General features: G+C 34.4%; 2 protein-coding genes across 3 annotated transcripts; one reads left to right on the forward strand and one right to left on the reverse strand.

Annotated features, from left to right (window-relative positions):
- Window positions 1–30: 30 nt before the first annotated feature.
- On the reverse strand, window positions 31–21,965 carry LOC123671291 (piwi-like protein Siwi). 2 transcript variants are annotated; one of them, XM_045605042.1, is made up of 10 exons: window positions 21,810–21,965; window positions 9,695–10,317; window positions 9,283–9,481; window positions 7,766–8,014; window positions 7,026–7,180; window positions 6,613–6,939; window positions 3,683–4,016; window positions 2,536–2,906; window positions 517–1,076; window positions 31–413 (listed from the first exon to the last, which is right to left on the reverse strand). In XM_045605042.1, exons 2-10 carry the CDS (start codon window positions 10,301–10,303, stop codon window positions 146–148), a joined length of 3,072 nt encoding a protein of 1,023 aa, XP_045460998.1. In that variant the 5' UTR covers window positions 10,304–10,317; window positions 21,810–21,965; the 3' UTR covers window positions 31–145. The 2 variants fall into 2 exon arrangements, with proteins under 2 accessions (XP_045460998.1, XP_045460997.1); XM_045605041.1 differs by lacking the exon at window positions 21,810–21,965 and adding an exon at window positions 10,509–10,795.
- On the forward strand, window positions 16,534–26,526 carry LOC123671293. The gene is made up of 6 exons (XM_045605044.1): window positions 16,534–16,766; window positions 19,468–19,618; window positions 21,943–22,110; window positions 23,345–24,331; window positions 26,091–26,279; window positions 26,337–26,526. Exons 1-6 carry the CDS (start codon window positions 16,632–16,634, stop codon window positions 26,435–26,437), a joined length of 1,731 nt encoding a protein of 576 aa, XP_045461000.1. The 5' UTR covers window positions 16,534–16,631; the 3' UTR covers window positions 26,438–26,526.
- Window positions 26,527–26,633: the final 107 nt, after the last annotated feature.

A 26,633-nucleotide genomic window follows, 5' to 3' on the forward strand; every position in this document is an offset into this window, starting at 1 on the left:
GTGAACAGTATCAATAATCAACACAAGGCATAAACTGAACATTCAAAGAGTAAAAATTTATTAAAAATAATTAACATTCATTCTGCTGAACCAAGGAAACATTCTAATATAAAAATAAAAATTGAAAAAAGAAAACAAAACTTATTTATAAGAAGTAGAGTAATGTGTTAAGGCTAGGATGTGCAGGTCTGTGCAAGCTTTGGGCAGTAAGGAACGCTAGTTTATGAGCGTATTGGCATGGTGCTGGAACTCTAACTGTTCCACTCCAGTTGAAGTACATATGACACATTTTGTAAGTCATGATTTGCAGTTTGTCGGGGTCGACGCCAAAATCGGTAAAATCAATGATGTTGAAACTCGTGGGGGTCACTGTTCCTTGATTAACACACTGACTGACCAAGAAGAAGTCAAACCTAGAAAAAGAAAAAACAATATAGAACAATACAGTCATTTCAACAGTAAAAAAAAAAAAAAAAAAAACAGTCACAATATAACAACACGACAACATTGACTCACCTCTGCGGTAACGTTATGGTATTATCAACAACGGTACCAGGTGGGGGATTTTGTTCTCCATAGAAGATCCTAGAGTTTATCCTCTTCGTAACAATGATGAAACACATTTTTAGCTCCCTCACCCCCGGATAATGTTTTTCCCTCAACTTGTCCTTGACGATCTGTACTTCACTTTCGTAGACGTAAGGAATCTGCCCATCGCCGACACCGTCACGGTAAATTAGAATTCTGGTAGGAAGCCTACCGTTGGTCTGCCTATATTTTTCACAGGCGTTGCACACGAAAGCGGCGAAATTATGAGATAGCTCCTCCGAATATAAATGTTCGGACACTGCAGAATAGTAACGACTGCAATTATTGTTCATCGAAGCTACCATACCGCCGAAAGATTTCTGTTTGCTGAGGGTGTCTCTGCACACATCGTAACCGACCACCATCAGATCGTGCAATGGGACACCAATACTCCATGGTGTTCCGCCAAGCTTGCAGTTCATCTGTATTGCTATTTTGCTAGCAATAGACATAACACCCTTTGCTCGGAATTGCTTCTCCAAAATAACCTGAAAGTATATCATAACCTATAATGTATGAAGTTTTAGGAAATATTTTTTATATGGAATAAATTCTCATTGACATTTTACAAACAGCGATTTTTTTGTTTTAATTAATTAAGAGGGTTTACCACCATGTGGCTTTCTGTGTATCAGTCAAACTTTGGTACCCTTCTGGCGATTTTGCGATGACTAAACTTTGTACGGTGTACGGAGTTGGACATTTAATTCATCTTTTTCCTTTTTAAAAAGCATATAAGTAGAGGGCAGCTCTTTACTATGGTCGTTAATTATTTTTTTCACAAAATTATAGTTCTACCTCTTCTGTGATGATTTTTGGTAATTTTTCTCACGAATATTTCAAAAATATCACAGTGCTTTGTACATATTAATTTTTTTGTGAAAAACGAAAAGATACCAGAAAATAGTAATTTTTCGGCAACCGTCCGGGAAGTGCTCACTTCCTGGACGCTTTTTCTCTGAGAAAGTAGCATTTCCCGGCCTAGTCCGGAAAGTACGTACTTCCCGGACTAGGCCGGAAAAGAATCATAGAATCCATAGCAACCGAGATAACGGCTGACAGTTCATATGAAATTAATTGTCAAAAATTTGCATGTTCTTTGATCGCAATCGCAATTAAATATGGAAAGCAGCATAGCGATAGTGCGATCAAAAAGCATGCAAATTTTTGACAACTAATTTCATATGAACTGTCAGCCGTTATCTCGGTTGCTATGGATTCTATGATTCTTTTCCGGCCTAGTCCGGGAAGTACGTACTTTCCGGACTAGGCCGGGAAATGCTACTTTCTCAGAGAAAAAGCGTCCGGGAAGTGAGCACTTTCCGGACGGTTGCCGAAAAATATTTTTTCCATTCGCAAATTGAAAGTATTTATCTACTCATATTGAATTATATTTTCTTTATTCAACTGCTTTTGAATAATTAATAGTATCTATTGACAAACAGCGTGAGTTATAATAACTCACTATAATAAATAGGAAAAGATGGCTCTGTGCCTCTATACTTCTGTGCATCTATTCGATTGGCCGAAAAGGAACATTCTATTATTGTTATTGAGGGGAGGAATGTCACTATAAACTTCAATTTTGACGTTTGTAGATAACTTTTGGGGTTTGCCAATAAAGTTCATTCTCTATTCTTGTATTTTAGTATTTATTGTTATAGTCGTAGATAAAGTATAGTATTCAACTTGCGCTAATGGTAATAACTCACTTGATGAATTACAGCTCTCGCATGCGGCTCGTGCTGCAAACTTCATCAGCGTGAGTTGTGACCTACATTACCGCTCGTTGAATAAACTATTACTTTCTACAATGTAGGTTATTGAAATTATGTGAACACCCCAAAAAAATCGGTGATTATCTCCAATTTCCGTCTGAGCCGAGCAGCCAAGTGATGGTTTTCCCTCTCAAGATAAAATTGAGAGTTAGGACGAATATAATCTTACCTGATTGGGAATTCCCCTGTCTACGATACACCTCTTTTTGATAGCATTATACCTCTCGGAATTTCTGTTGGGCACAATACATATGACTAGAGTCATGACTCCTTTCTGTATTCTTATATTGTCGATGGCATTCAAATAATCTGGCACGTTAGCTCTGCCTATGTTTTCCAACGTGAAACGTGGCATTCTCCAGCCCATTCCACCGCCTGCTTTGGTGATGGCACCGATGAAATTCTGTGTGTCCTTTATGTTTGGATGTAATACTATCAACTGATCGAACTGTGCCAAATCCAACATTCCCGACTTGCAACTGTTCATCCAGTCGGCTTTGTGGCTGGTAGGTGTCTTGATTTCTTTACTTACTTGAATCACTGTGAAAAAAATGATTAATAGCAATTTAGATCAAAGAATTATCAATAATTTTCTTTCTGTGATTTCGGGAAGTAACAGACTGCTCCAAACAGTAATGAATTGAGGTTTTTATCATTCGAGGTTCTTCTTTGATAACTCTTTAAAGTATTCATTTTAGGTATAGCGTTTGCTTAAGTAACCCCCACTATTTTCGTTCGTAGAATCGACTGAAATAATGAAAAATATAGGTTCTAATGAATTTAAGTTGTCCAAGTTCATGGTCTTCATATAAACACCCTGTACATTTTTGGTCCAAACCGCAAACAGTCTTATAATACTACGTATTTGCAGAATCGAAAAAGAAAAAATATTTTTTGAAAAAAGCTTTTTGTGTCGAACTTTTCAAAAAGAGCGAGTCCTCATCGCCACCATTTTTTTTATAAGAATCTCATTAACTCATGAACCGTCGAGTTTTTACCCAAGGCATATTGCCGAAATTGTCATCAAAAAATCTATCCAATGATGCAAGAATATACTGGGTGTGCCATTAGTAGTAATCTGTTTCCGGTATAACCGGAAATTGTCGAGATCTGAAATATTTTAGGGGGAAAGATCATTGTCTCGAACCTCAATATGCAAATTGTCAGATCAAAATTATGATTAGTTTTTCATAAACGTCTAATAGGTCATCCTGGTTAATCAACCTGTATATCCGATACCCACAAAAAAAAAATTTGGCTGTTTAATTATAGATGAACTAATAGCAACTGCTGAAAAAAATGTATAATATACTCACTTTCATTTGGCAACACTCTTCCTTTAAGTTGGACCAAGTTATTGGCAAGTTTCAAATCCCACTTTTTAATCTCAGTCATGGCCGTTTGGTTCGATGTTAACCTCCTAGCAAATTGGATCAATTTCTGTTGTCTGGGACCAGGTGGAATTCTCGTTTTCGTAGCCAGGGCCGACATAAGATGGAAGTTTGCTCGTTGTTCATCAGTCAAGCCAGTCAGTTGACATAATTCGGGGACCAAGAGATAGACATCGGGGCCACCTGCTCTCCTTTCTCTCTCGTGAGCTTTGGAAACCAAAAGTGGCTGGTTGTCTACTTGGATTTTGATTTTATAACGCTGAAAACATAATACGTGGAATTAAAAATATATAAATATTTTCGAAATTAGGAACAGATAACCCCGAGTTGATATTTTCATATTTTTTCTTGACTTTTCGAGATATTTTGCAATGAAAAAGGAAATAAAAAATCAGTGTAAAATTTGAAGTATACTTTCAAACAGCCGTTTGTCATTTCTTGTCTGGGGTAGAACTAAGATGCATAAAATAACTGGTTTGTGTATTCATTTGATTTTGTTTCAGATCTTTTGAGATATCCACCTGTTGCTTTGGTGTTCTGCTTCACCAGACATCTATAAAGAGCGCTCTTCAAAAATTTTTAAATTCCCACTATCTGCCTGGCGCCGTTCAAAAATGAAATACTGATTTTAGACTTTACAAACTTTCACAATGAATTACAATTCAGTTCCTACGAATTTTTAATAAAATGAATGGAATATAATGAGAGAGTATACAAGATTGTTACGAGCATAGAATAAAAAATATTATTGTTCTATAATAAGATGTCTAAAAACATGGTGAATGTACTCGTCAAATTTTGAATGCAATGACATTCGACCAAATTGAAAATATTAGTTTTAGTTCGTGGCAGCGCCGCAATGTCATATTTGTCATTTCGATCTTTTTCCCGTTGTTTTGATTGGATATATTAATTAAAACCAGATACTGACCAATCAAAAGCGATGTGTAACCGATTATGATCGTGCCGAGGATCGTGCAAAGTCGTGAAACAAAACACGAACCGTTTACTGGAATGAATTCAAATATTTGTAATAGAGAGAAAGTTTATTGGTATTTCAATTACAAGAATTACTTCCATAGATCATAACTATAATGAAAGATATACATATAGGTACATAATGGCACAAAACTCATAAATAATAAATAACAAGAATCTTAATTTGTTGATAGCGCTACCTACAGTTGACATAACGAAGCTTAACTAATATTCTCAAAATTGGCAAAACTAAAGCTAATCAGTTCATACACCTGGTTTTTAGACATCTTATTCTATAATCAAAGGTCAAAGAGCCGAGAATCAAGAGAAATGTCAAATATAAACGATGTATGCGCCATCTGAAAGTGACGCGATAATCAAGTAAGAAGGTAAAAATTGAAAAATATCCCGTTTTGTTTAAAAGTTTTACAGGTATAAGTACACACCGGGTTTTCTACGCATCTTAGGTAGAACTCATCAGAATAAAATAAAAATATGACATTAAAATCTTCCAATATTTTGGGCTTTATTTGGAGGTCAACATTCTAATAGATATCAAGATGCACACATGTATTCTTAATTTATTCACGTTTGATCTTAAGAGCATGCTGATTGCTGATCTTTGATACAGATTTGGAAAACTAAATAGAAGCATAGAACAGTTCTTTATAATACAAGTGCAGAAGGCACTGGAATATTCTTCCAAGAGTTCAAAATTAAAAACAAACTACAAGTGGCGAGTTTTTGAATAAACAAGTGTTAGAATTAGACTTCTGAACAAATATTATATATTATTTTCCCTAATTCATTGATATTTTAATTAAATTGATGGAATATTTCCATAAATATTGTTTAGTGATTCTTTAATGGCGGTTGGCAAAATTGTTTTCTGTATCTAAGATGTCTAAAAACCAGGTGTATGAACTGATTAGCTTTTGTTTTGCCAATTTTGAGAATATTAGATAAGCTTCGTTATGTCAACTGTAGGTAGCGCTATCAACAAATTAACTCTCTCTCTCTCTATTACAAATATTTGAATTCATTCCAGCAAACGTTTCGTGTTTTGTTTCACGACATTGCACGATCATACTCGATTACACATCGCTTTTGATTGGTCAGTATCAGGTTTTAATTAATGTATCCAATCAAAATCAACGGAAATGACAAGTATGACATTGCGGCGCCGCCACGAACTAAATCTAATATTTTCAATTTGGTCGAATGTCATTCCATTCAAAATTTGACGAGTGCATTCACCATATTTTTAGACATCTTATCTGTATCATAAATTTGACAGATAATAGATTTTTTCTTTGACAGAATTTTGGAGGTTATGAATGGTTGATCTCTTTTGATCTGTAAACAACTAAAAGTTCTTAATGGCTCTGAAGAGCATTTGTTTCATAATTGAAATAAAGTTTTTGAGTGTTAGATGTCATGGAAAATGTTCATAAACAATAATCTGAAAATTATAATGACAACTGCAAAGCCGAGTGGGCGTGGTTAAGGTACATAACCAGAATAAAAGTACGGTTGCTCTGGTGGCAGATAACTCACTGAAGTTTCGGGAAATTGTCACTGGTTTTTGAGGAATTTGACATATACAAACCACCAACTTACTAACCAAGGTAATATACGGACCAAGATATTCCCGCACAGTTTTGTTCTATAAGGTATGGCAGAATCAATGGATCTGCCACAGAATTAAAAAAATGTTTTTAGGAGATCCCTTTATGGTGGTTGGATTTATCGAAATGAACCATTTTGCCAAAAACCGCATATATTTTGTTAAAGGCTGTTCAAAACATGACCATACTCTTCGAAGAATTATAAAAATAAAAAACTCCACAATAGTGGATAATAATCAGGAATCTTACCTCATAGTAATACTGTTTATAGGAAATTTCGCTGCCATCCTTTTTCTTGAAGGTACTCAACGCATTCTGCTTATCATCGATGTCATCGACCTTGTATGTTTTGTTATTGTAATAGGTGAGAACAATGCTTCCTGTCAATTTTTTCTTGTACTCTTCCATGTTGGGTCGGTTGTTTCTGCCCATACAAGTGAGGAGCAAATCGTAACAATTATCCTTTCTCATTACTTTGAAGCACAAATCGACGTTCATCATGATCTTCTGTTCGTACTGTCTGATTGAGGTGAAGTACCCTGGCCAGACACGGATAGGATGATTTTGAATATCCTCCTGAAATTTAATATCACCATTTTCAATAGAAAGAAATTGCCCCCAATCCTCGTTTCTCTCAAGCCAGCATAGTGAATAATACTTACAACTGCATTTGCGTCATAATAATTTCTCTGGATGAGTTCGAAATTCATTAGATGGAGACATTTTCTTATGAGGATATTGAACACTTGAATGTAGGTCCAGTCACCCCAAGCCAAAACGCCAGTCTGTTTGATGGTGATCCTGACAGTTCCAAAAGCTGAAAATTAATCAGAAATCATTATTTATATAAAATATCTCAGTTAATCACAGGCTAACAAGAATTCATTTATATTATACGGTTTTATCTTAACTAATAAAGAATAACTTTTAAAAGAACTATTAAATTCTGAATGATCCTATTTAGGGTGTTCCTACATTAGAGGTACAAAGGAAAATAAGAAATTCCTTGGATAATCTTAAGAAAATGATCGGAGGAATCAGTTATTTTCATTTGTACCTACAATTTCGGAATACCTAGCATTTCAACTGTGGTATTTTTTTTTTAACTCCCTGCATAACCAGAGAAGTACTCATTTGCCAAAAATATTTTAGCTCGTTAGAAAATATCAAATAACATCATAATATCAATTTTCAAAGAGGCCCAGTTGTCCAGAAACGTCCTATAGGCACTCGAACTTGGGACACCCTGTATATCATATCTATCAATTAATGATCAAAAAGGCCGACAATGAAATAATAAAAAAATTAAGTCAATATCAATTTGGTTGTATACAAAATGCTTTTTCCCTTGATATCATTAATTAAGAAAATAAATTGAGTGGTAATGAAATCTATTACTTACCATCCGCTGCCACATGCTTTTCAAGGGGATCAGAATGTATTCTGAATGGTGTAAATAGAGAAGATCCATCAAAAATATAAGCCTTAGCAAAATCTTCTTCTTTAATGGCAGTATACATCAATTTTTTTTTCAACCTTGTGTCGTCAATTTCTGGTGCATATTTTACTTCATACTGAACCAAATGCCAGGAAGCGTGTTCGATCAGTTCAAAAAAGTTAGCTGTCAATGTAATGGGACTACCGCTATGACCTAAACGGAGAAAAAAAAATTATGAATGGAATTCAATTGATTGCACTATCACCAAATTGTCAGTGCTACAGACATTTTTAGAAAGAGAAATTTAAAAAACATTTATACAGGATGGAAGTGAATAAGTGTGATATAATCTTCTAGGAAGGATTTGCATGAAAAATAATTATAGTTTGCAAATGCTTCCTATTCAGAGATAACGAAGAAAGTTTTTCTTAAAAATTGTTCATATATTGCTCTGAAACTGGTCGAGATATTTAAATGAAATTTGATGGGTTTCAAGGTTTATTGTCCATTTATTGACATGATATAAGAATTTTATGTTTGTCATTGGCGACATGCAATCAATGACCACTTAAAAAAAAAAAAAGAGCCACCGAGATATTACAAACTGAAAAGCATTTTTGAATTCCCCATTCAATTAGTGATAAAAAATTTCTCATCCCTTTGTATAGAGTACAGTTTTCATACACGAAAATAAAACACTGTAACGCACATTTTCATTATATTATTTGATAATGTATCGAAGTTCAGATGTTTTATTTTTATGTTTGAAATCGAAAAAAGGGCATGAGAAATAACCGAAATGTTTGGAATATCTCAGTGGCATACCATTTTTTCATTCAAAAATTGAGAGCAATTAATCCAGTTTTCAAGAAAAACATGCCCTGTATCTTAGAATACAAAGCATTTACTAACAAAAGTTCTAGAGCAAAATTGTCTTTTTTTATGCAGAATCACTCCCTGAAATTGCTCTTAATTACTCATGACACCCTGTTTAAGTAATAGTTTACAGATATAAATATCTTATTGCAATTTCAAGTTAGAAGGATCAATATGAATAGCAAAATATCAAATACAATATGAGAACAATCTGAAAGTTGTACAGAATTGGATAAAATTGTCAAATGATACCAGAATATTATTCAGAGATAGCTTAACTTGAGGGTCAGCCAAGCCAAGCAGATTCATCTGTTTTAAAATTATAAAACTCAATTTATGAGTTAACATCGATAGTAAAATAACACCAAAGACATAATGCAATTCTGTAGTATATTTCAGTCGCCTATTTTACTATTCATTTTGGCACTTAAAAGCCACCAGATTAAAAAGCTAAAAATAGTGAAGATATTAGTTTTTTCAATTCAACAATTTAATTCATTCAATTTAACAAATCTGGTGAAACAATAACATCAAGTAATAAAGACTGCCAGTATAACAATATAATCTACTGAAAATAGGTACTCCACTATATTAGAAGTACTTACCCATTTTTCCCTCGCTTGTCAAGCCTTCAGGCTTTGTAACAAGAATTTCGGCTCTGTTGATCCGGCCTCTGACCGCGCCATTTCCGCCACCCCTTTCTCTAGTAGCTCCAGCCCTAGCGGTTGCCCCCGAGCTAGTGGCTTGATTCGAAGAGCCCTCTCCCTCTCCCTGCCCTCGGCCAAGAGTAGTCTTTGGGAAATCCTACAATAAATTGACATTGATAATTGAGGATTCCAACTAAGATAAATTTGTTACACATGTATAAACAACATTAAAAGCAAAAATTCAAGTTTTAAACCGAATCGACTTTATTGATATCAATGTTATTTCAAATACAAGGCACAAAGAATAAGATGGGGAATGTGTCAGTCAGCTTAGAATCGAACCGCAATTTATGAAAGAGTAAAAACTTACCGCAGATGGACCTGCTTCCGCAGGAGGTTGTTGAGATGCTGCTTGAGGTTGTTGAGGTGCTGCTTGAGGTTGAGGCTGTGACTGCTGACCTTCTCCCCACTTTAACGCAGGTTTATTACCCCAGGAAGAAGTTGCTTGCTGTGGAGCACTTTGAGTTTGAGATTGTGGCTGAGGCCACTGCGATTGCTGTTGTGGTGGTCCCTGAGATCTTTGTTGTGGACCCCACTGAGGTTGTGGTGGTTGGGACCTTCCCCACGCACTCTGTCCACCTCCTTGTTGCCCTTGGCTACCTCCCTGTTGGCCACCTCTATATTGGCCTTGGCCTCCCCTTTGGCCCCCCCTGTGCTGACCATCTCCTTGTTGGCCGCCCCTGTATTGGCCATCTCCTTGTTGGCCACCCCGGTACTGACCACCTTGTTGGCCACCCCGGTACTGACCACCTTGTTGGCCTCCCCTGTACTGGCCATCACCTTGTTGGCCCCCTCTGTACTGGCCACCACCTCGATTATGTCCCCCTTGTCCTGGACGACCAGAGGACTGCTGCGATTGTTCATTAGAACCCCGCGATCGTCCCCCTCGTTGAGCTCTTCCTCGGCCTCTGGGCTCCATTGTTCAAATTAAACCTTCAACGGAAATAATATATTAAAATATTTATAATATTCCCGAGTTCAAAACATCAAACAAAAACATACAATTAAGTCACTTTTAAAATGTCCATCGACAAAAATAAAATGGCGAACTCACATGTATTTGTTAATGAAAAAATAGAGCTATAAGAATTGTTAATAGAGTTTTTATATTTGCTTATGCTTACCCCTGAATGTCCTCACAAAAGAGTAATTCAAATCATAAGATAAGATAAAAAACAATGTGCCTCAATAATGAAAACGGATAGTTCACAGAACGCGTTCCCCAATTTACTAACAAGCATAACAAGCAATTCCCACCAAAACTAACCCGTTGAGTCGGGTACGTCCGTGAATCGTGAAACAACTCGGTTGAATGAAATGCTAAGACCAATTTATCTTTTTCTTTATTGTGGATCTCGGCAAAATAGAGATAATAAAGTTTTTCCAAAATATAATGAAAAACTGATTTTACAATTGCTGGTTACCTAAAGTGAACCCAAAAGTAGTCAGAAACATGTTTCATAGATGTTGATGAGAATTTTTTGAGAGTTTTTATGTGATCAACTTATGTGATATCTAAAAATATTTAAAATTTTTAGAAATAATTCGATTCTTCAAAAAATAAGTGATAGGATGGTAGGAACAATTTTATTTTCCGGGTACAAATACATAATTTTTATATCAGGGGTTCTTCTAGGGTTGAAGCGGAAACAGTTTCAACATAAATGGCGGTAAAATTTGAAAAAGAGATCAAAATAATCCGTTAGTAGTTCTGGATTATTTATTGCCATAACTTTAAGAACATAACAATCAAAATCGTTTATAATTATTACTTTTAATGATAAATCTACAAATTGGAAAGGTCTACAATCTGCATGTCCCATAACATACTGAGCTAAAAAATAAACTTTAACTTACATAGCGAAGCATTGGGATTTAAAATAACGGACAATGTTTAAACTTAATCATATGCTGAAATGACATGATATTTAATGAAGTTCTAAAGTTATTCGAAAAATCTTTGAATATCGCACGAACATAAATTGAAAAACGAGTGCCATCTGCTCTTATCATAACTCATAACTTAATAATTCATCTACTACTACTACTTAAGTAGATGAAGTATCTATTATAAGGCATACGGAGGAAAATTTATACTGCTATAAGAAAAATTCGTATCCCAGACAATAAAACAAGTTTTCCGTTTGTATTTTGTGAAATCAGCTCAAATTGTGCACGGAGTTTGAAATCGTTATTTCAAATCAACAAACAAAATCTGAAGTCAGTCGGTTCCAGGGGCGTAGTAATATAAAATTGCAGAATTCTCGCAAAGACAAACAACGAAAATTTTCACATTAAATGAATCAATAATCATTTTACTTTCCTTTGAAATTCACAAGTCAGTAAAAAATCGGACCCTTTTACGGTTTATGAGTTTATTATCGCTTTCAAGATGAGTAGGTACCTACTTTTATTGCACTACGAGCACGTCTATGTCCGAGGTTTATTATTCTCCTTCAACTATTCGCTTTGTCGGCCTTTTATTTACCATCTGTGATTTTTGCATTCGTCATCGGTATTCTCTTAACCGTAGTTTTCGGTTTTTTACATCATTCTTGTCACCAAATTTCAATACTGTAGTTGTCAAGATCCGAACTGACTAATTCGAATAGAAAAATTGTCTGGGCTGTGTTGTACAATTTATTGTGATTCATTCAAATTGCAATTTATTTGTGAAGACATCATGTTTGAATTGAATTCATCTACAGGGTGTTCCTAAATTGGAGGTACAAATGAAAATAACAGATTTCTCGGATCATTTCAAGAAAAAAAGTCCTATAACTTGAGTCCGTAAACGCTTTATTTTTGAGATACAGGTGTTCAAGTTTTTCTCTCACAGCACCTTCCCTTCACAAGATATTCAACTTGAATTGGTATATATATTCAAATTTTAAGTTTTCATCATGTGATATCCTAATTTCGAATGAAAATCACAGGGTGAATTTTTTTTGGGTGGGTGCCTGCTTCTTTCCTCCATAATTATTTTTTTGTGAACCACTGGTAGTTCAGAAAAATTTCAAAAGAAACTCTGGTTCAGTATTACATTTTTTGCTTTGTTGTAGTTTTGTCGTATCTGCAATCGAAAAAATTCAAAGAGCTCTCTATAGAAATTCTCAGGAAAATTATTATAAAGATCCAGTTAGGTAACTGTGATAAATAAATTAATTATAAGTTTTGGTACTTATTTACCAACTCTGTAGCGAAGAGTCGATAATAGTTATTTATAATAGAAGTGCAGAAGGCATTGATATTCTTCCACGAGTTCAAAATTCAAAAACGAGCCACGAAGTGGCGAGTTTTGGAATGAACGAGTGGTAGAATGAGCCTTCTGTACGAGAAGTATACATTATTTTCTCTAATTCATTGCATTTTCATTGAAATTAATGAAATATTTCCATAAATATATTTTAGTGATTTTTGCATTGAAAAATGTTGGTTGGCACGTTGGCAGAACTGATTTCTTTAAGGCAAATTGATGAATTGACAGATAAAGCCGTGGCGGAAAGTTCGGAGTGCCAACATCGAATAATGAAATATAACCATGAAAACTGTGCGTTTCTGATATATTCTCGCACGATTTTGTTCTACAAGATGTGGAAGAATGAATGGAATAACCACAGAATTAGAGAAACATGGTTAAGCATCACAAAACAGTAGGACTATAAGAAACACCATGTATCTCGAAAACAAAGCGTTTGCGGGCTCGTGTTTATAGGCCATCTCATTTTTAAAATTATCCAGGGAATCTCTCATGTTCCTTCGTAACTCTGATTCAGGAACAACCAGTATAAAATAAGAACAATCGAATTGGTAATAAAAAAAATATATTTCCAGTAATTTGTTTCAAACTTCGTTATCAAACCTCTTTTTCTCACATTATAGATATGAGTAAACAAGGTCATCCGCCTAGGGCGGAAGTTTGGCTAGCGACGGCCCTGAGAAATAAACCCATTTCATCATTTCCATGTTATCAGTCTATGGAGAATTCATCAGATAATATTTTTTTGCATTCTGCATAGTTGACTTTTTTAGGTTTATGCCTATAGGGCAGCTGTGCTGCTCCGGATAGAGAAAGCTTTGTTAACACTTTTGGGATGAATAACATTTTTGTTCCCCGATTTCAAAGTTTCTGCTTGCAAAATAATTTTCGAACGAATTTTGTCTTCAAATCATAATTTCTACTGATTTTGATGAAATTTGGTATGTGCATTCATCATGGTTTATAGATAGTCTCATATCGGAAATTTAAAATGCTAAAACATTGAATTCTCTATGTTTTCATATCTCGCGTTCTATTTGTCTATATGAAATTTCGCACGAGGCTATAAATTGTCATTCTATCTAAATTTGCGGAAACCCTATACGGATTTTGCCATTAACGTATTTACTTCTGTTTACTTTTGTTTCGTTTTTTTTTAGAGAGGTGTTTGCAATTCTGTATCTTTTGACCAACAACATCGGTCTGGTTTTTTCACAATAACTTATCTCAGGATTTATCACTAATTTCTAAGAAGTAAGGATCTCAGAAATTCTACAACGGAATAAACGTTCTATAAGCAAAGGACAGGGGAAGTATAGGTACCTAATAAACAATAACTGTTTTCCATCGCTTTCTATTTGTAACTTTTATTTTTAGTTTCTTCTCTAGTCCGTTTCAGAGAAGGTGCCGACAGGACAGATGGTGGTCATTTTTATGAAATTTGAAGCTTCAAATCATACTCGCAATGAATGTTCAAATATTTCAAAGAATTCTAATTGTTGACAATTAAAACTTTAAAGGAACTTAATGAACTGAATTGAAGGTACCATGGAAAATAGGAGATCCCTTGGATAATTTTAAGAAAAAAGTCGTATAAACATGAACACTTGTGTATTTTTTTGTGATGACTATACCAGCTATCGAATCGTTATCAATCTTCGCTGCAGATTTGGTGAATAAGTTCCAAAACAGCTTACTATAACTGGATTTTTATAATAATTTGAATTTTTCTGAGGCTTACTAGTAATTGTTTGAATTTTTTCCCAAAATCGTTAGCAGATACGAGAAAACTACAAACCAAAAAGTGTAGTATTGGGCCAAAGTTTTTGGTACATTCTGTAACTCAAAAACAAAACGTTTGCAGGCCTATGTTTTTAGGACTTTTTCTTTCTTAAAATGATTCGGGGAATCTGTCATTTTTGTTTGTTCCCTTCAATTCAGGAACATTCAGTACATTACATATTGAGTGGTTGAGAAACTCCCAGGGCCTGCTCTTGAGGCCGGCAAATTGGTAATCTGCGGGGTGGAAAATATAAGAGGGCGGCATTTTCAATTTTTTTCCAAAAATCCCAATTCCTAGAATAATTTCACACATGATTTTTTTATCAAATAAATTAGTGTTGGGGTGGGCGCATTTGAAGTTAAAGTAATGGTTCATCCGTATGTTCCATACCTACTATCATCTCCAAGAAAAAACAACACAATGTTCAAGCGTTTTATGAAGTCGAGTATCAGCAGAAGAACCTGAAACAACAGAGCCTATTCTAGAGGGGCAAATATTTTTCTACTTTTTCTTTTATCTCCTGCTTTATCAGCGTCCTCCTTGTTTTGACATCTGTGATTTTTGCATTCGCCTTCGGTATACACTTACCCAGTGCCAGGGCTGCCGCCAGGAGCGGCAAACCGGACATTTTGCCGGGACGCCAAATTGTAGGGGCGCAAAGTCAGTTATTGAAATAAGGCATACTTTTTGACATGACATGTTTTTTTTTGAAAAAACCACTCTTTGTAGTGAAATAATAAAATTGCCAAGCGCCATTTTTTTAAATCGACTAGGCGCTCTCAATTATAGTTATGAAAATACTTTATAGGTCCTAAAATGCACCTTTAAAAGATAGAATAGGCGCTCTCAACTGGCAATGAAAAATACAAGTAGGTACTAAAATCTATTTTTTTACTATAGAGAGTCGTACAATTCATGAAGTTTTTTAATGGAATCGACAAACGTCCTTCGATAAGGTGATTTCAAGTTAAAAAATACGTTTTCATATGAAATTGAAAAGATACCTGGGAGGAATAACAGAGGCTCCTTCTAAGAAAATTCAGAAAAAAAAGCAAACCAGGGCGGCAAAATTTTATTTTTTCGATTACAACAAACCCCCCTCCTCCCAAGAAAAAAAAAGATCTACGCCCTTGGAAACAGGTTCTTCAAGCCATTTAATTTTCCATAGATCTAATTCACTTTTCAATAAGTCCCATTCTATAAAATTTTTATATAATATAAAATTGTCCTCCTCAATACTGGGCTGTTTTTCGCAATAAACTGATCAAAATATAAAAAGTTGTCAAGGCAGATTAGTAATTAACCGATTATATAAAACAGATCTGATTTCATACATTATGCTCAAGAAATACACAATTTTTTATAGCTTCTTAGGTTTTTTCCGAGAAATGTCAAATAACCCGAGAACTTGTCAAGACAAAATAGCTTAGGATCCGGAGTCCGAACCCCCCTTGGCTACAGCTCTGCTTGCAATTGCGTAAGGGTGGGTACCAATTCACCTATTCAAGTTGTTTGAATATCATAAACTCATAAACCGTAAAGGGGTCCGATTTTTTACTGACGTGTCGATTTCAAAGGAGAGTAATATGATTATTATTGGTTCATTTTATGGAGAAATTTGCGTTCTTTGTCTTTTCGGGATTTCTGAAATTTTATTTTGAAAATTTTCGAGAGGTAATTACCCCTACTACCCCCCCCCATTTCTACGCCCTTGCATTTAACTTGTAGATATACAATCATCAAGTATTGGGCCGTCTACGTTATCTGAATCATAGAAATTAAATCAGCATATAAAAAAAAAAAATAATAATATTTTTGTATCCGAAGATGTTGAGATATAAAATTATAATTTCAAGCTTCACACAAAATTTCATGTTGATTGCTTAACCAGAGCCAAAAAAAATCAATCAAAATAACTAAAAAAAAATCATTTTACGCAATACATCGTAGAATATGTAGTTATATTATTATGTATAGATTTAGATGCGAATCAAGTTCAATTCTCACTATTGATGTCATTATAGTTTTTCGTTGTTAGACAAACAAAGAGAGAGGTGTGTGCATGAGATAAGGCAGATAAGATAGATGAATTCAATTATAAGAAATTTATTCAATAAAGATTCATTAAATGACGAGAGTAGGTAGTTTACGTAAAGAAAAATGTTCGAAGTGCTAGTTTCAGAGTATGCCAATAACTGAAAAAATATGGCTAATAAATCTGTCAGAGAAACTCAAATCAGTGTTATCGATGAAGTGGTTTCATCTCAACCAGAACTTGGTCCCAAAGTACCAGATGGTGGTTATGGGTGGGTGGTTTTTGGTGGCACGTTATTTTTTCAGGTGAGTGGCAGTGGCGGAGATATAAAAAATCCCAGGACAGCCAATCGTTACACATTTTCTGATCAACCAAATGTGTCACATTGTTTTTGTAAATACTATGAAGGTATGGATTAGATACCTATGAGCAAATATGTGATTTCTAAATCACTTTCTAATTGTAATTTGTCAATCATTGTTTATTCAAACGGTGATTGTAATCATTGTTGACCTGAATCACATATGTATACACCATAAATTAAATGATGCCTGTCAATGCTTCTGAATTTTGATATTTGCACGACCAAATTATTTTCCTATTTTGATAATTGAATATGAAAATAAGTAAAATAATATCTTGCTGAAATTTCTCTAAAGATTGCAATTACTAAAAAGAGCAAATGTTCAGAAAAAATGAGCAACATCTAAGTGCTCGTAAACATTCTCCTCTGTCAATAATTTACTCCACAGGGTGTTTTGAATAAAACCTCACTTTAAATTTTTTTTCACCTTTGTATTACACAAGCATATAGAAGCATAGCTAGAGAGGACTTTGAGGCTGCAAATTTCAGACAGTGCTTTTCTCATTTTATTAGGAAGTCATGTTGTGATGAAATATACAGGGTGTTTCCAAATTAGAAGTGAATCTTGAAGGAGGTACTTGTACCACTCATTTGCTGTCAATTGAGCAATATTTATTGTACCTAATCGAAAATCAACAGTTTCCGAGATATTTGAGTACTTGTGTTTTTCGAAAAAATTCTCAGCCTACTTAATTTTTCGAAATTTTTTTTACTTTGACCAAATTGGAATTGAATTTTGGATCATCACGAAAGGATATGATATATGTAGGATCCAGTTACTTATTGTTTCCCTGTAAATAATTGCGATGGTCAACCGGATGCTTGGAGACCTATTAGTTTCTTTTAGTGTCGAGGGCATGACAGTTTCAATTGATTCACAGGGAACGAATTGTTATTGTACATAATGTAAAAAGGATGTGTTATTCTTCGAGGTGTCGAAGATATGTCAAGAGTTGTAAATCTTGAAGATATTTATTGGGGGGTTAATAAGGTTTGAAGACAACACGGTTGTGCCAGATGTGTTACATCTGTTTTCAGGGTTCTAGTCCTTCTAGAATATTCGATTTCCAGGAATCCGCGAAGATCTTTGTGGGCGGTACGGCAAAGCTTTTATTGGACGACATGGGGATGGTACTTTCCCCTAAGGGTGTGGCCAAGACGAAAGAAGGGATATTCGAGACAGGGTAGTTCCAATCGGCAGAGAGACAGTTCAAATTAAACCAAAGACGAGACAACAGTTGAAAATAAAACCGAAGACGGGTACAGACGGTACAGTTTAACTTAAATCAAAGACGAGACAAGTTCGGTCGGTCAACTTAAGACGTAAGACGAAAAAGACGATTCGCGGACTAGATTAAGACGAGTCGCGAACAAATCAAAGACGAGACAACCGAAAACTTGAAGTACCACGAAGACGTGATAAACGAAGACGTTTCGAGTAATTCAACTAGAGTTAAAGACGAAATTCAGTACCGTAGTGAGAAACTTGTAATTAAGACGTAATTAGGATCTTCTCAATACTGAGTTTATACTGTATAAGTAGGGCTTTGTAAATAGATGTAAATAATTGAAAAGAGTTTAATTATTACAAATCCAACAAAGTCACGGAGAAAAAGACGAAAGGCCAGGTAATCGAATCATACCTCTAGACGATCGATTAACCAAGCCTACATATATATATATATATATATATGAAAAAATCAAAACTATGTTGTATTAGATGTTGAAAAAAAAAATAGTATGATTTGAGAGTTGGTATATGAAGAAAATAAGAGTAAATTTCTATTATAAATTTTCCTGAAATTTTCGAATTCCACGATTTAAGTATGACAAAATTATTTCAAAAACTTGCTAAATTCCTTCTTTAATTCCTGAAAAAGTTTTCGTTAGAATGCAGACACAAGTTTTGTTTCAGCCGATTTTGATTTTAAACGGGAAAAAGCCATGAAAGGAAATTATGTATTAAATTTTTTTTATTGCAATTAAACTCTACATTTCACAAAAAATGTATTCATAAATTATGTTTGAAATGACCTCCACCATTCCTTATACAAGCAAGTGCCCCCTTTCTCATTTCTTCAGTTATTATACTTTCCAGCTGAAATATACTCTCAATCTTCTTTGTCTATTCCAACGGGGTTAGATCCGGACTTCTCGCTGGCCACGAATATAATCCAAAATTATAATCTAATTTGGTCAACGTAGAAAAAATTGACGAGAAATGAAGTAAGGCGAGAAATCTTTTAAAAATCACATCAAGAACTCAAATATCTCGTGAACTGTTTCTTTTTGGTTAGCACTAAATATCGCTCAAACTACAGCAAATGACTCATTCTAACACGACCTGCAAGGTTCACGTCTAATTTGGAAACACCTGTATATTTAAATTTCTATTGAATTCCTGACTGAATGATATTTGTTAGGTTCAATGTTTGGATTAATTTAATTGTTGGTTGGTCGTTTTTTTATTATTTTCTTGTAGACATTTTCACGTAGATATTTTGGTGAAACAGTTGAATTGTCGGTCAGTCAGAAAGTTTTTTGAATAAAGTCAATAGAAGACGACTAGACTTAAATTATCTATTATTGATTAAAAGTTGTTCATATATTATATTAACAAAAGAATTGTTTGTTTTTTTCAGATTTTCATTCCTAGTTTGATAGTTGTTTACGGAATATTGATGGCTTCAGTTAAAATAAACAAAAACGTTAACGATAAGGATGCACTTTACCTATGGGATGACCAATTAATATTTGTTCCCCTACTTCACATAATGGGATGGACTTTATTTGGTAGGTCAAAAATTAGAATTCGAAATCAAAAGTGTTTATGGTAAATCTTCTAACAATATTAGATGATGAATATTATACCTATATATTTGCTTAATAGATGGATGTCTGTAATGATTTTCATTGGTTCAAATTTTATTGTTGTAAATTAGGTAATTAGGTAGAATATATCTTACATTCTCAAAAAAAAAGACAACCGCAGGATTCGAGATCCGAACCTACCTTGAAAATTTGAAGTTTCTAGGTCTAAGGTCTTTCCGTTCGAGAATTATCATCGTTTTTAAGGAACGCTTAGTATTCCCAAACTTTCGAAATGGAAATTCCCTCAATGTATGCCAAAAATTCCCTATCTGATGAATTTCAAAGTAAAAATTCTCTGCAACCCTAATATCGACAATAAATCTCGAATTACTTGGTTTATACACAAACAACAAACATACTGTGTTTTTTTTAATATGACAACAAAAAACGAGCTATTTTAAATGAAATTGTTGAATTTTGAAAAGAAAAAATGAGATCGAAGTCGAGAAGTTGACATGAAAAAGTGAAACTTAATCCAAATAAATATATCTTTTTATTGTCAATACCAGGATTTTTATATATCTCTATTAACACAGAATTTTATCTTGAAAATTTTCTCAATTCAGTGATTTTTAAAAAAATTCCTTTTTGCCTTTTGGATGCCAAAATTCCCAGATTTCATAACCTGTCGTTTAGATTTAGCCACAAAATTCGAAAAACATAGAGATACTGATAAAATAATAAAACCTTCTGTTCGGTTTCACGATAATTTGCAATAATAAACCTAAAAATCAATAAATAAAGCGCTCAAACACCCTCAATTTTTTCTACATATACCAGGTTAAGTTGAATCAGTTAAAAATCTCAAAAAGGAAACGGAAGAATGTTTTGAATAAAAGTTTGATGGTTTCGAAAGGACAGTCTACTTATGTTACAAGTTACAACCGCTTCAACTTTGTTCATCCATGTGAGGGTAGGGGGTTCAACTTTGGGATTCTTAAATGGTAACCTCTGCTTCATTACAGATCCGTATTCTACGGCAAAAAAGGTTTTGTACGAACAATTTTTCACGATTTGTCACAGATGGCTCTTCGAATTTGAATTTTCCATCTGGACGACCTAAAGTATCTGTTCCATTAATCATTCACAAGAATTTTAGTCCTAAATTTTCCAACTATTGGTGGAAAGAAAAGATTGTGCCCTTAAAGATAGAAGGCTTGAAGATGAATCTGCAATAAAAAACAAAGATTCCCATTTGAAATTCCGAAGTTGACACCTGTCCCCTCCAGAAGAGTAAAGTAAAATGGAAGAGGTTTCATCAGAAGTTAACTCCCATCTCAAAACTACAGAATATTTGATTATGTATGAAAACTACCATTTAATAAATATAAACTTCTTATTCAACTGATTTGCGTAACAAATTCAACACTATAGAATAACTTGCTTAAGTTTAGGGTTATGAAAAAAAATAATAAACAAACGATGAAAATTACCAATGAGGAAAAAACTGTGAAAACCAAAATATTATTCAGAGTTACTATTGGAAAACATAAAACATGTGGCGGAAAATTTGTTTCAAAATAATTCAGTTAAATACCTGAAAGTACATTAATTTTTTTTTTATTCAGTTTCAAATCATTCGATAATCGTTCTGCAAGTTTTAAAAGTTTATTTATGTTTGAAATTAACTGAAGAAAATATCGTGAGAATATCATTCATAATTTTCTTCATATGAAAATGAATGCTGAAATAAACGGTTGCTCAAATTGAATTAAGTACTAATTTTTTTCATCAACTTCACTTGGTACTCGATGATATGACAGATGATGAGATAAACTTCACTAAGAAGAATTTAATTAAAATAAATCATTTTCACTAAAATCAAGTCATTTCATATTTTCTTTCCGGAATTTATGTTGATTTATTATATGTTATTTATTTTACGATAATCTTTTTATGGGATAACCATCTTTTTATATCAAGAGATATATGTGCTTCTTTATTAATAGCAACATTTTTTACGTCATGAAAATGTCGTTCTTAAAGTTTTCAATTCAGGTTTTTCACTGAAAATAATTGAGAGAAAAACCATAATGAATTTGTTAAATCTTTGAATTCATTCAATATTCAATAAATACTTAATATTTGTTTATCGAACTGATTTTTCGCTTACCTTAAGAAAAGGTTGAATGATTTTAAAATCACCAATAATAGCACTGCGCCCTGCAGCTTGTCATAGACTGAAGAGTGACAGAAGAATTTTCAGACCCATGTGTTCATATCCTTGTTTTTGTGTTTTCTTTCAGATCCTACCGCTAGAAATTTGATTTCTCGTAGCCATTGGCCCAGATTGGCTGGCCAGGCAGGAAATTGCTTTACCTGTGCAGGACTGCTCTTCGTTTGGATGGGAATGGAAGGAATTATCAACAGCTCTGATCGAAAACTCTTTCTTGTATTTGCTGGACTTCTTTCTGGTAAAGATTTTTTAATTTTTGAAAACTTCATTCAGATTCCGTAATTTCCGTATTCTTATTTGCGCATTTGTATCAGGCGAACAGAAGGCCAATGGCGTAACCAAAGGATGGCAAAATTCCAGACGCTCAGATATAATATAATATTTATGAAAAAATTCAGTGAAATTATGAATTAAAATCAATTAAAATTTAACACAATTAAAGACCTCATGATATATAAAGTTGTTACATATAATGGTCAATGGATATTCCTCCTGGGGGGGATATATCCCCCTTATCCCCCCTTGGGTACGCCACTGGTTGGTTCATCAGCAACCAATCTAGTGCCGCATGGAGGACAGAAGGAGCCCTGAAATAAGAGGGTACCCCAGAGTGTCGAATTTTGGGGGCACCACAAAGTGCCACACGAACAGACTCGAATACTAGTCCCATAGACTTATTATCCTAATTATTAGATATTCCTAATTTTGATACGTCTATTACTAGTCCTATTTTTGGGGAGGGAACTTTTAGACATCTTTGTTTCAGAAATTGAGTCAAATTAAATGTTTGTTGATCTTGTAGTTATTTTAGCCTTAGTTTGTCAAATTCTAGGGGGGTTCTGCAAAATTTCAGGGAGGCTCGGGCCGTTTGGGGAGGAAGGACGTTCCTCATAGAAGTTGTAGAACATCCTGCATAATCAAAAAGAACTCTAGATTGACCGATAAGAACTCAATTTTTTTTACAATGCAGAATTATTTATAGTCACACCAATATCGAAGGTCCATAAGGCAAATGAATGTAATTAAAATTACAAATTTATTTATTTATTTAATTTGATATGTAAAAAGTGAGTAGCGGACAAATATATACTAAAGTTTAATTCGAAAAAATGCTTTATACAGGGTGCTTCCAAAATAGAAGTGAACCTCGAAGGAGGTGATATTATCACTCATTTGCTGTCGATTGAGCCAAATTTATTGATAATTAAAAATGAACAGTTTCCGAGATATTTGAGTTCTTGTATTCTCTCAAAAATTTCTCACTTTACTTCATTTCTCCTCAATTTTTTCTATATTGACTAGGTTTGTTTTTTTCTACATTGACTAGGTTTGATTTGACTTTTGGATTATTTTCATCAGAAAAGGATATGATATGTATGAAAAAAGCAAAACTATGCTGTCTTAAATGTTGAAGATGAATAAGTATGATTTGAAAGTTGGTATATGAAGAAAATTTTTTCCTTTTTTCGCAGGAATGGGATCTTCGATACAGACTGCCCAGTGCGAAATACTCTTAGCACAATACTTCAAAACGAAGCACCTTCACTTAACCCATATAACCCACATCGTGGTAGCCCTTGGATTCATTTTCACCCCAATTCTGGTCAGCAATCTGCGCATGCGATACGATATGTTACAAGTAGTACTCATATATGAAGCAATCCTCCTGCAGGGTCTTCTACTAAACATTACCTTCATAAAACCCGAATATTTGATGAAACTAGTGCGATATCACTATGTTACCGAAAATCCAGAGGACGAAGAGGATATATTCTCAAAAAGCTTGACAGAACTCAAGATAAAAACCGAGAACGTTCTGAAGAGATTCGAATTGAAAAATGAAAATGTGGTAGCTACCACCAGTGACGCATCGAAAAGCAGGAGGAAAGATTGGGTTGAATTCGACGATGAAGATGGTACAAAACAGCGAAAAAACTGGGAAACATTCGAAAAAGATGAAGAAACTCAAAATAACCCGACAAAATATACGGTATTAGAAGAAGAAGAACAGGAAGGACAACCAAGCAGTAATGTGATTGGTCCAGCACCTCTATTCAACGATGTTGGCAATGTTAACATGAACAACAGCTATGCCTTCGATGACGCTACTGTAGAGGATGGTCCAAAAATGTATCCCACCGTATTCTCCAACCCACAAGATACTGCTGGTCTGGATATGGCGAAATACCTGAAGGTTTTGAAGATGCCCACTTTTTATAAGTCTCTCCTGACTATTATTACTACGAAATACTCGTTACTAGTGTTTTATGCGTTGTTCCCTAGTTATCTTTATGTTCGCATAGACGATTTGAAATTCAGGAGAAGCGCTTTGATTATAGGTTGGTTATCTATTGGGGCTTTGGTATTCTCTGGATTCTCTTATAGGTTGAATGTGACGAAAGAGAAGAGGTCGATCATCTTGTTTCTGCTTTGTTGGATTGGAGCCAACGGATACTTCTGTAAGTTTCAAATTTTGTGAATTATTTCGAATTGCCTTAACTAATTATATTAGGTGTAAAACTTTGCTTCCGCCGTTTTGCAATAGCTGACTGTAGTTGTATTTGTAGTTGAAATAAATAGATCGTAGATGTCATACAATAAGCTTAGGCATTTGTAAACATAACGCCATCGAAATATTAGTCGATTTGTATCTGCATCATAAAGTTATTGTCGATTGAACATGTCAGCTTACGAGCCAAATTCTCGTAATTTGCGAAAGGTTTTAATTTTCTACTTCAATATGATGAAATCTGCGGCTGAGGCTCATCAAACGCTCTCAAATACCTATGGTGATGCCGCTTTTGGTTAAAGAACGTGCCGAGAGTGGTTTCAACGCTTCAAGAACGGTGATTTTGACGTCGAAGACCAGCATGGTGGTGGAAGAGGAAAGGTTTTCGAAGATGCAGAATTGGAGGTATTACTTGATCAAGACTCGTGTCAAACGAAACATGAATTGGCAGGATCATTGGGGATCAAGCAACAAAAGCCATTTCAAAACGCCTGACAGTCATGAGAACGGTTCAGAAACAAGGAAATTGGGGGCCGTACGAGTTGAGAAGTCAAGAGATGTTGAACGACGTTCGTCTGCTTGTGAACAGCTACTAGCACGGCAAATACGAAAGGGATTTCTGCATCGCATTGTGACTGGAGACGAAAAATAGGTATTTTACGATAATACCAAGCGCAGAAAATCATGGGGATATCCCGGTCATGCTTCCACGTCGACAGCCAAACCGAATAATTACGGTTCCGAGGTCATTCTCAGTATTTGGTGGGACCAACTAGGCGTAGTGTGTTATGAGTTAAAACCGATTGAAAAAATCACAGGCGATCGTGATTGAACGCAATTAATGCGTTTGAGCCGAGCATTGAAAGACAAGCGGCTGCAATACAACGAGAGACATGATAAAGTGATTTTACAGCATGACAATGCTCCACCCCATGTCACGAAATGGCTCAAGACATACTTGGAAACGTTGAAATGGGAAGTCTTCAATTCTTCTTGTTTCTTTCAATGGCACATGGCCTCGCGAACCAGCTATTCCGGTCTTATAAAGAATTAAAAATTTGTATCGATTCGAGGATCGCTTCAAAAGATGACCGGTTTTTCAACGCGGGATTCGTACGCAGCCCGAAGGAAGGGAGAAAGTAGTGGCCAGCAATGGACAATACGTTGAATCATAAATGTATAACCAGTTTTCTACAATAAAGTCTCAAAATTCGAAAAAAACGGCGGAAGCACAGTTGTACGCCCATGAAGAAATTATATAGATTATTACTTGATATGGTTTATTTAATTCTTTCAATATTTATTAAAATTGTCAAATTTTATTTTTGTTCGTTTCACCATATTCAGTTCTATCTTATTTATATTATTTTTGTTTTAGACGAAACATTTCGATTTTATGTATGTCCCCATCGATTTTATTACTTTGTTTACGATTTACCACGGTTGTATGCCCTCCCCCTCCTGACAAACCTCATGGATCCGTCAGTGTCTTGATGCAAATTAATTTTAAATCTGAAAAAAATGTCTATTTCAACTTCTAATTCTATAATTAACAATTGTTTCGCCACACAGTTCAGTTATTAGAAATGTATAGAAGCTACTGTGTAGCCAAACAAATTGTACTTATAATTAATAAAATTAGAAAGTGGACATTTAATATATGTATTTTTTTTTTGATTTGATTAAAATATTCATTCGATTGTTAACAGTAATAGCCATGTACAGCAACATTGAGTACATTATGATATTTGGAGCCTTAGAAGTTGTTCTTAGCATCGCAAGTTTGCAGCATATTGGAGGACCTTTGCTGGGACTAACTATAAGGGGTGAAAGCAATAGTGAATACTTTGTACTGAGTCTATTGGCTGGACTGTCATTTTGTCTCTTTTTATTTCTGGGTGAGTTGAAACAAAAACATCTGTGTCTCAAGTTCTATCGATTTATATACTTTCCAGATATGACCTATAAGCGCTGTTTTCTTTTGATGTCACTTCTCCACATCATCACTGGACTTTTATGGGTTTCAAATTATTTTTATAAAAAAATTAGATTGTAGGATATTCTGGATATTGTATTTATTTATTAAACATTTCGAACAAACCTATTACGTTTTACAATCTCAAATAAACTGACTTTTAATAATGACTTTTTTGAGCGCTCTTTCCCTCAACAGATTGCTCTACCATTCCGTCACAATTTTTGTAATTTTTTTGACCCGGTTATGGTCTCAAATATCGCGGTTAAATTTGTTA

The sequence above is a fragment of the Harmonia axyridis genome, chromosome 1 (genome assembly GCF_914767665.1).
Source record: "Harmonia axyridis chromosome 1, icHarAxyr1.1, whole genome shotgun sequence".
NCBI lineage: Eukaryota > Metazoa > Arthropoda > Insecta > Coleoptera > Coccinellidae > Harmonia > Harmonia axyridis.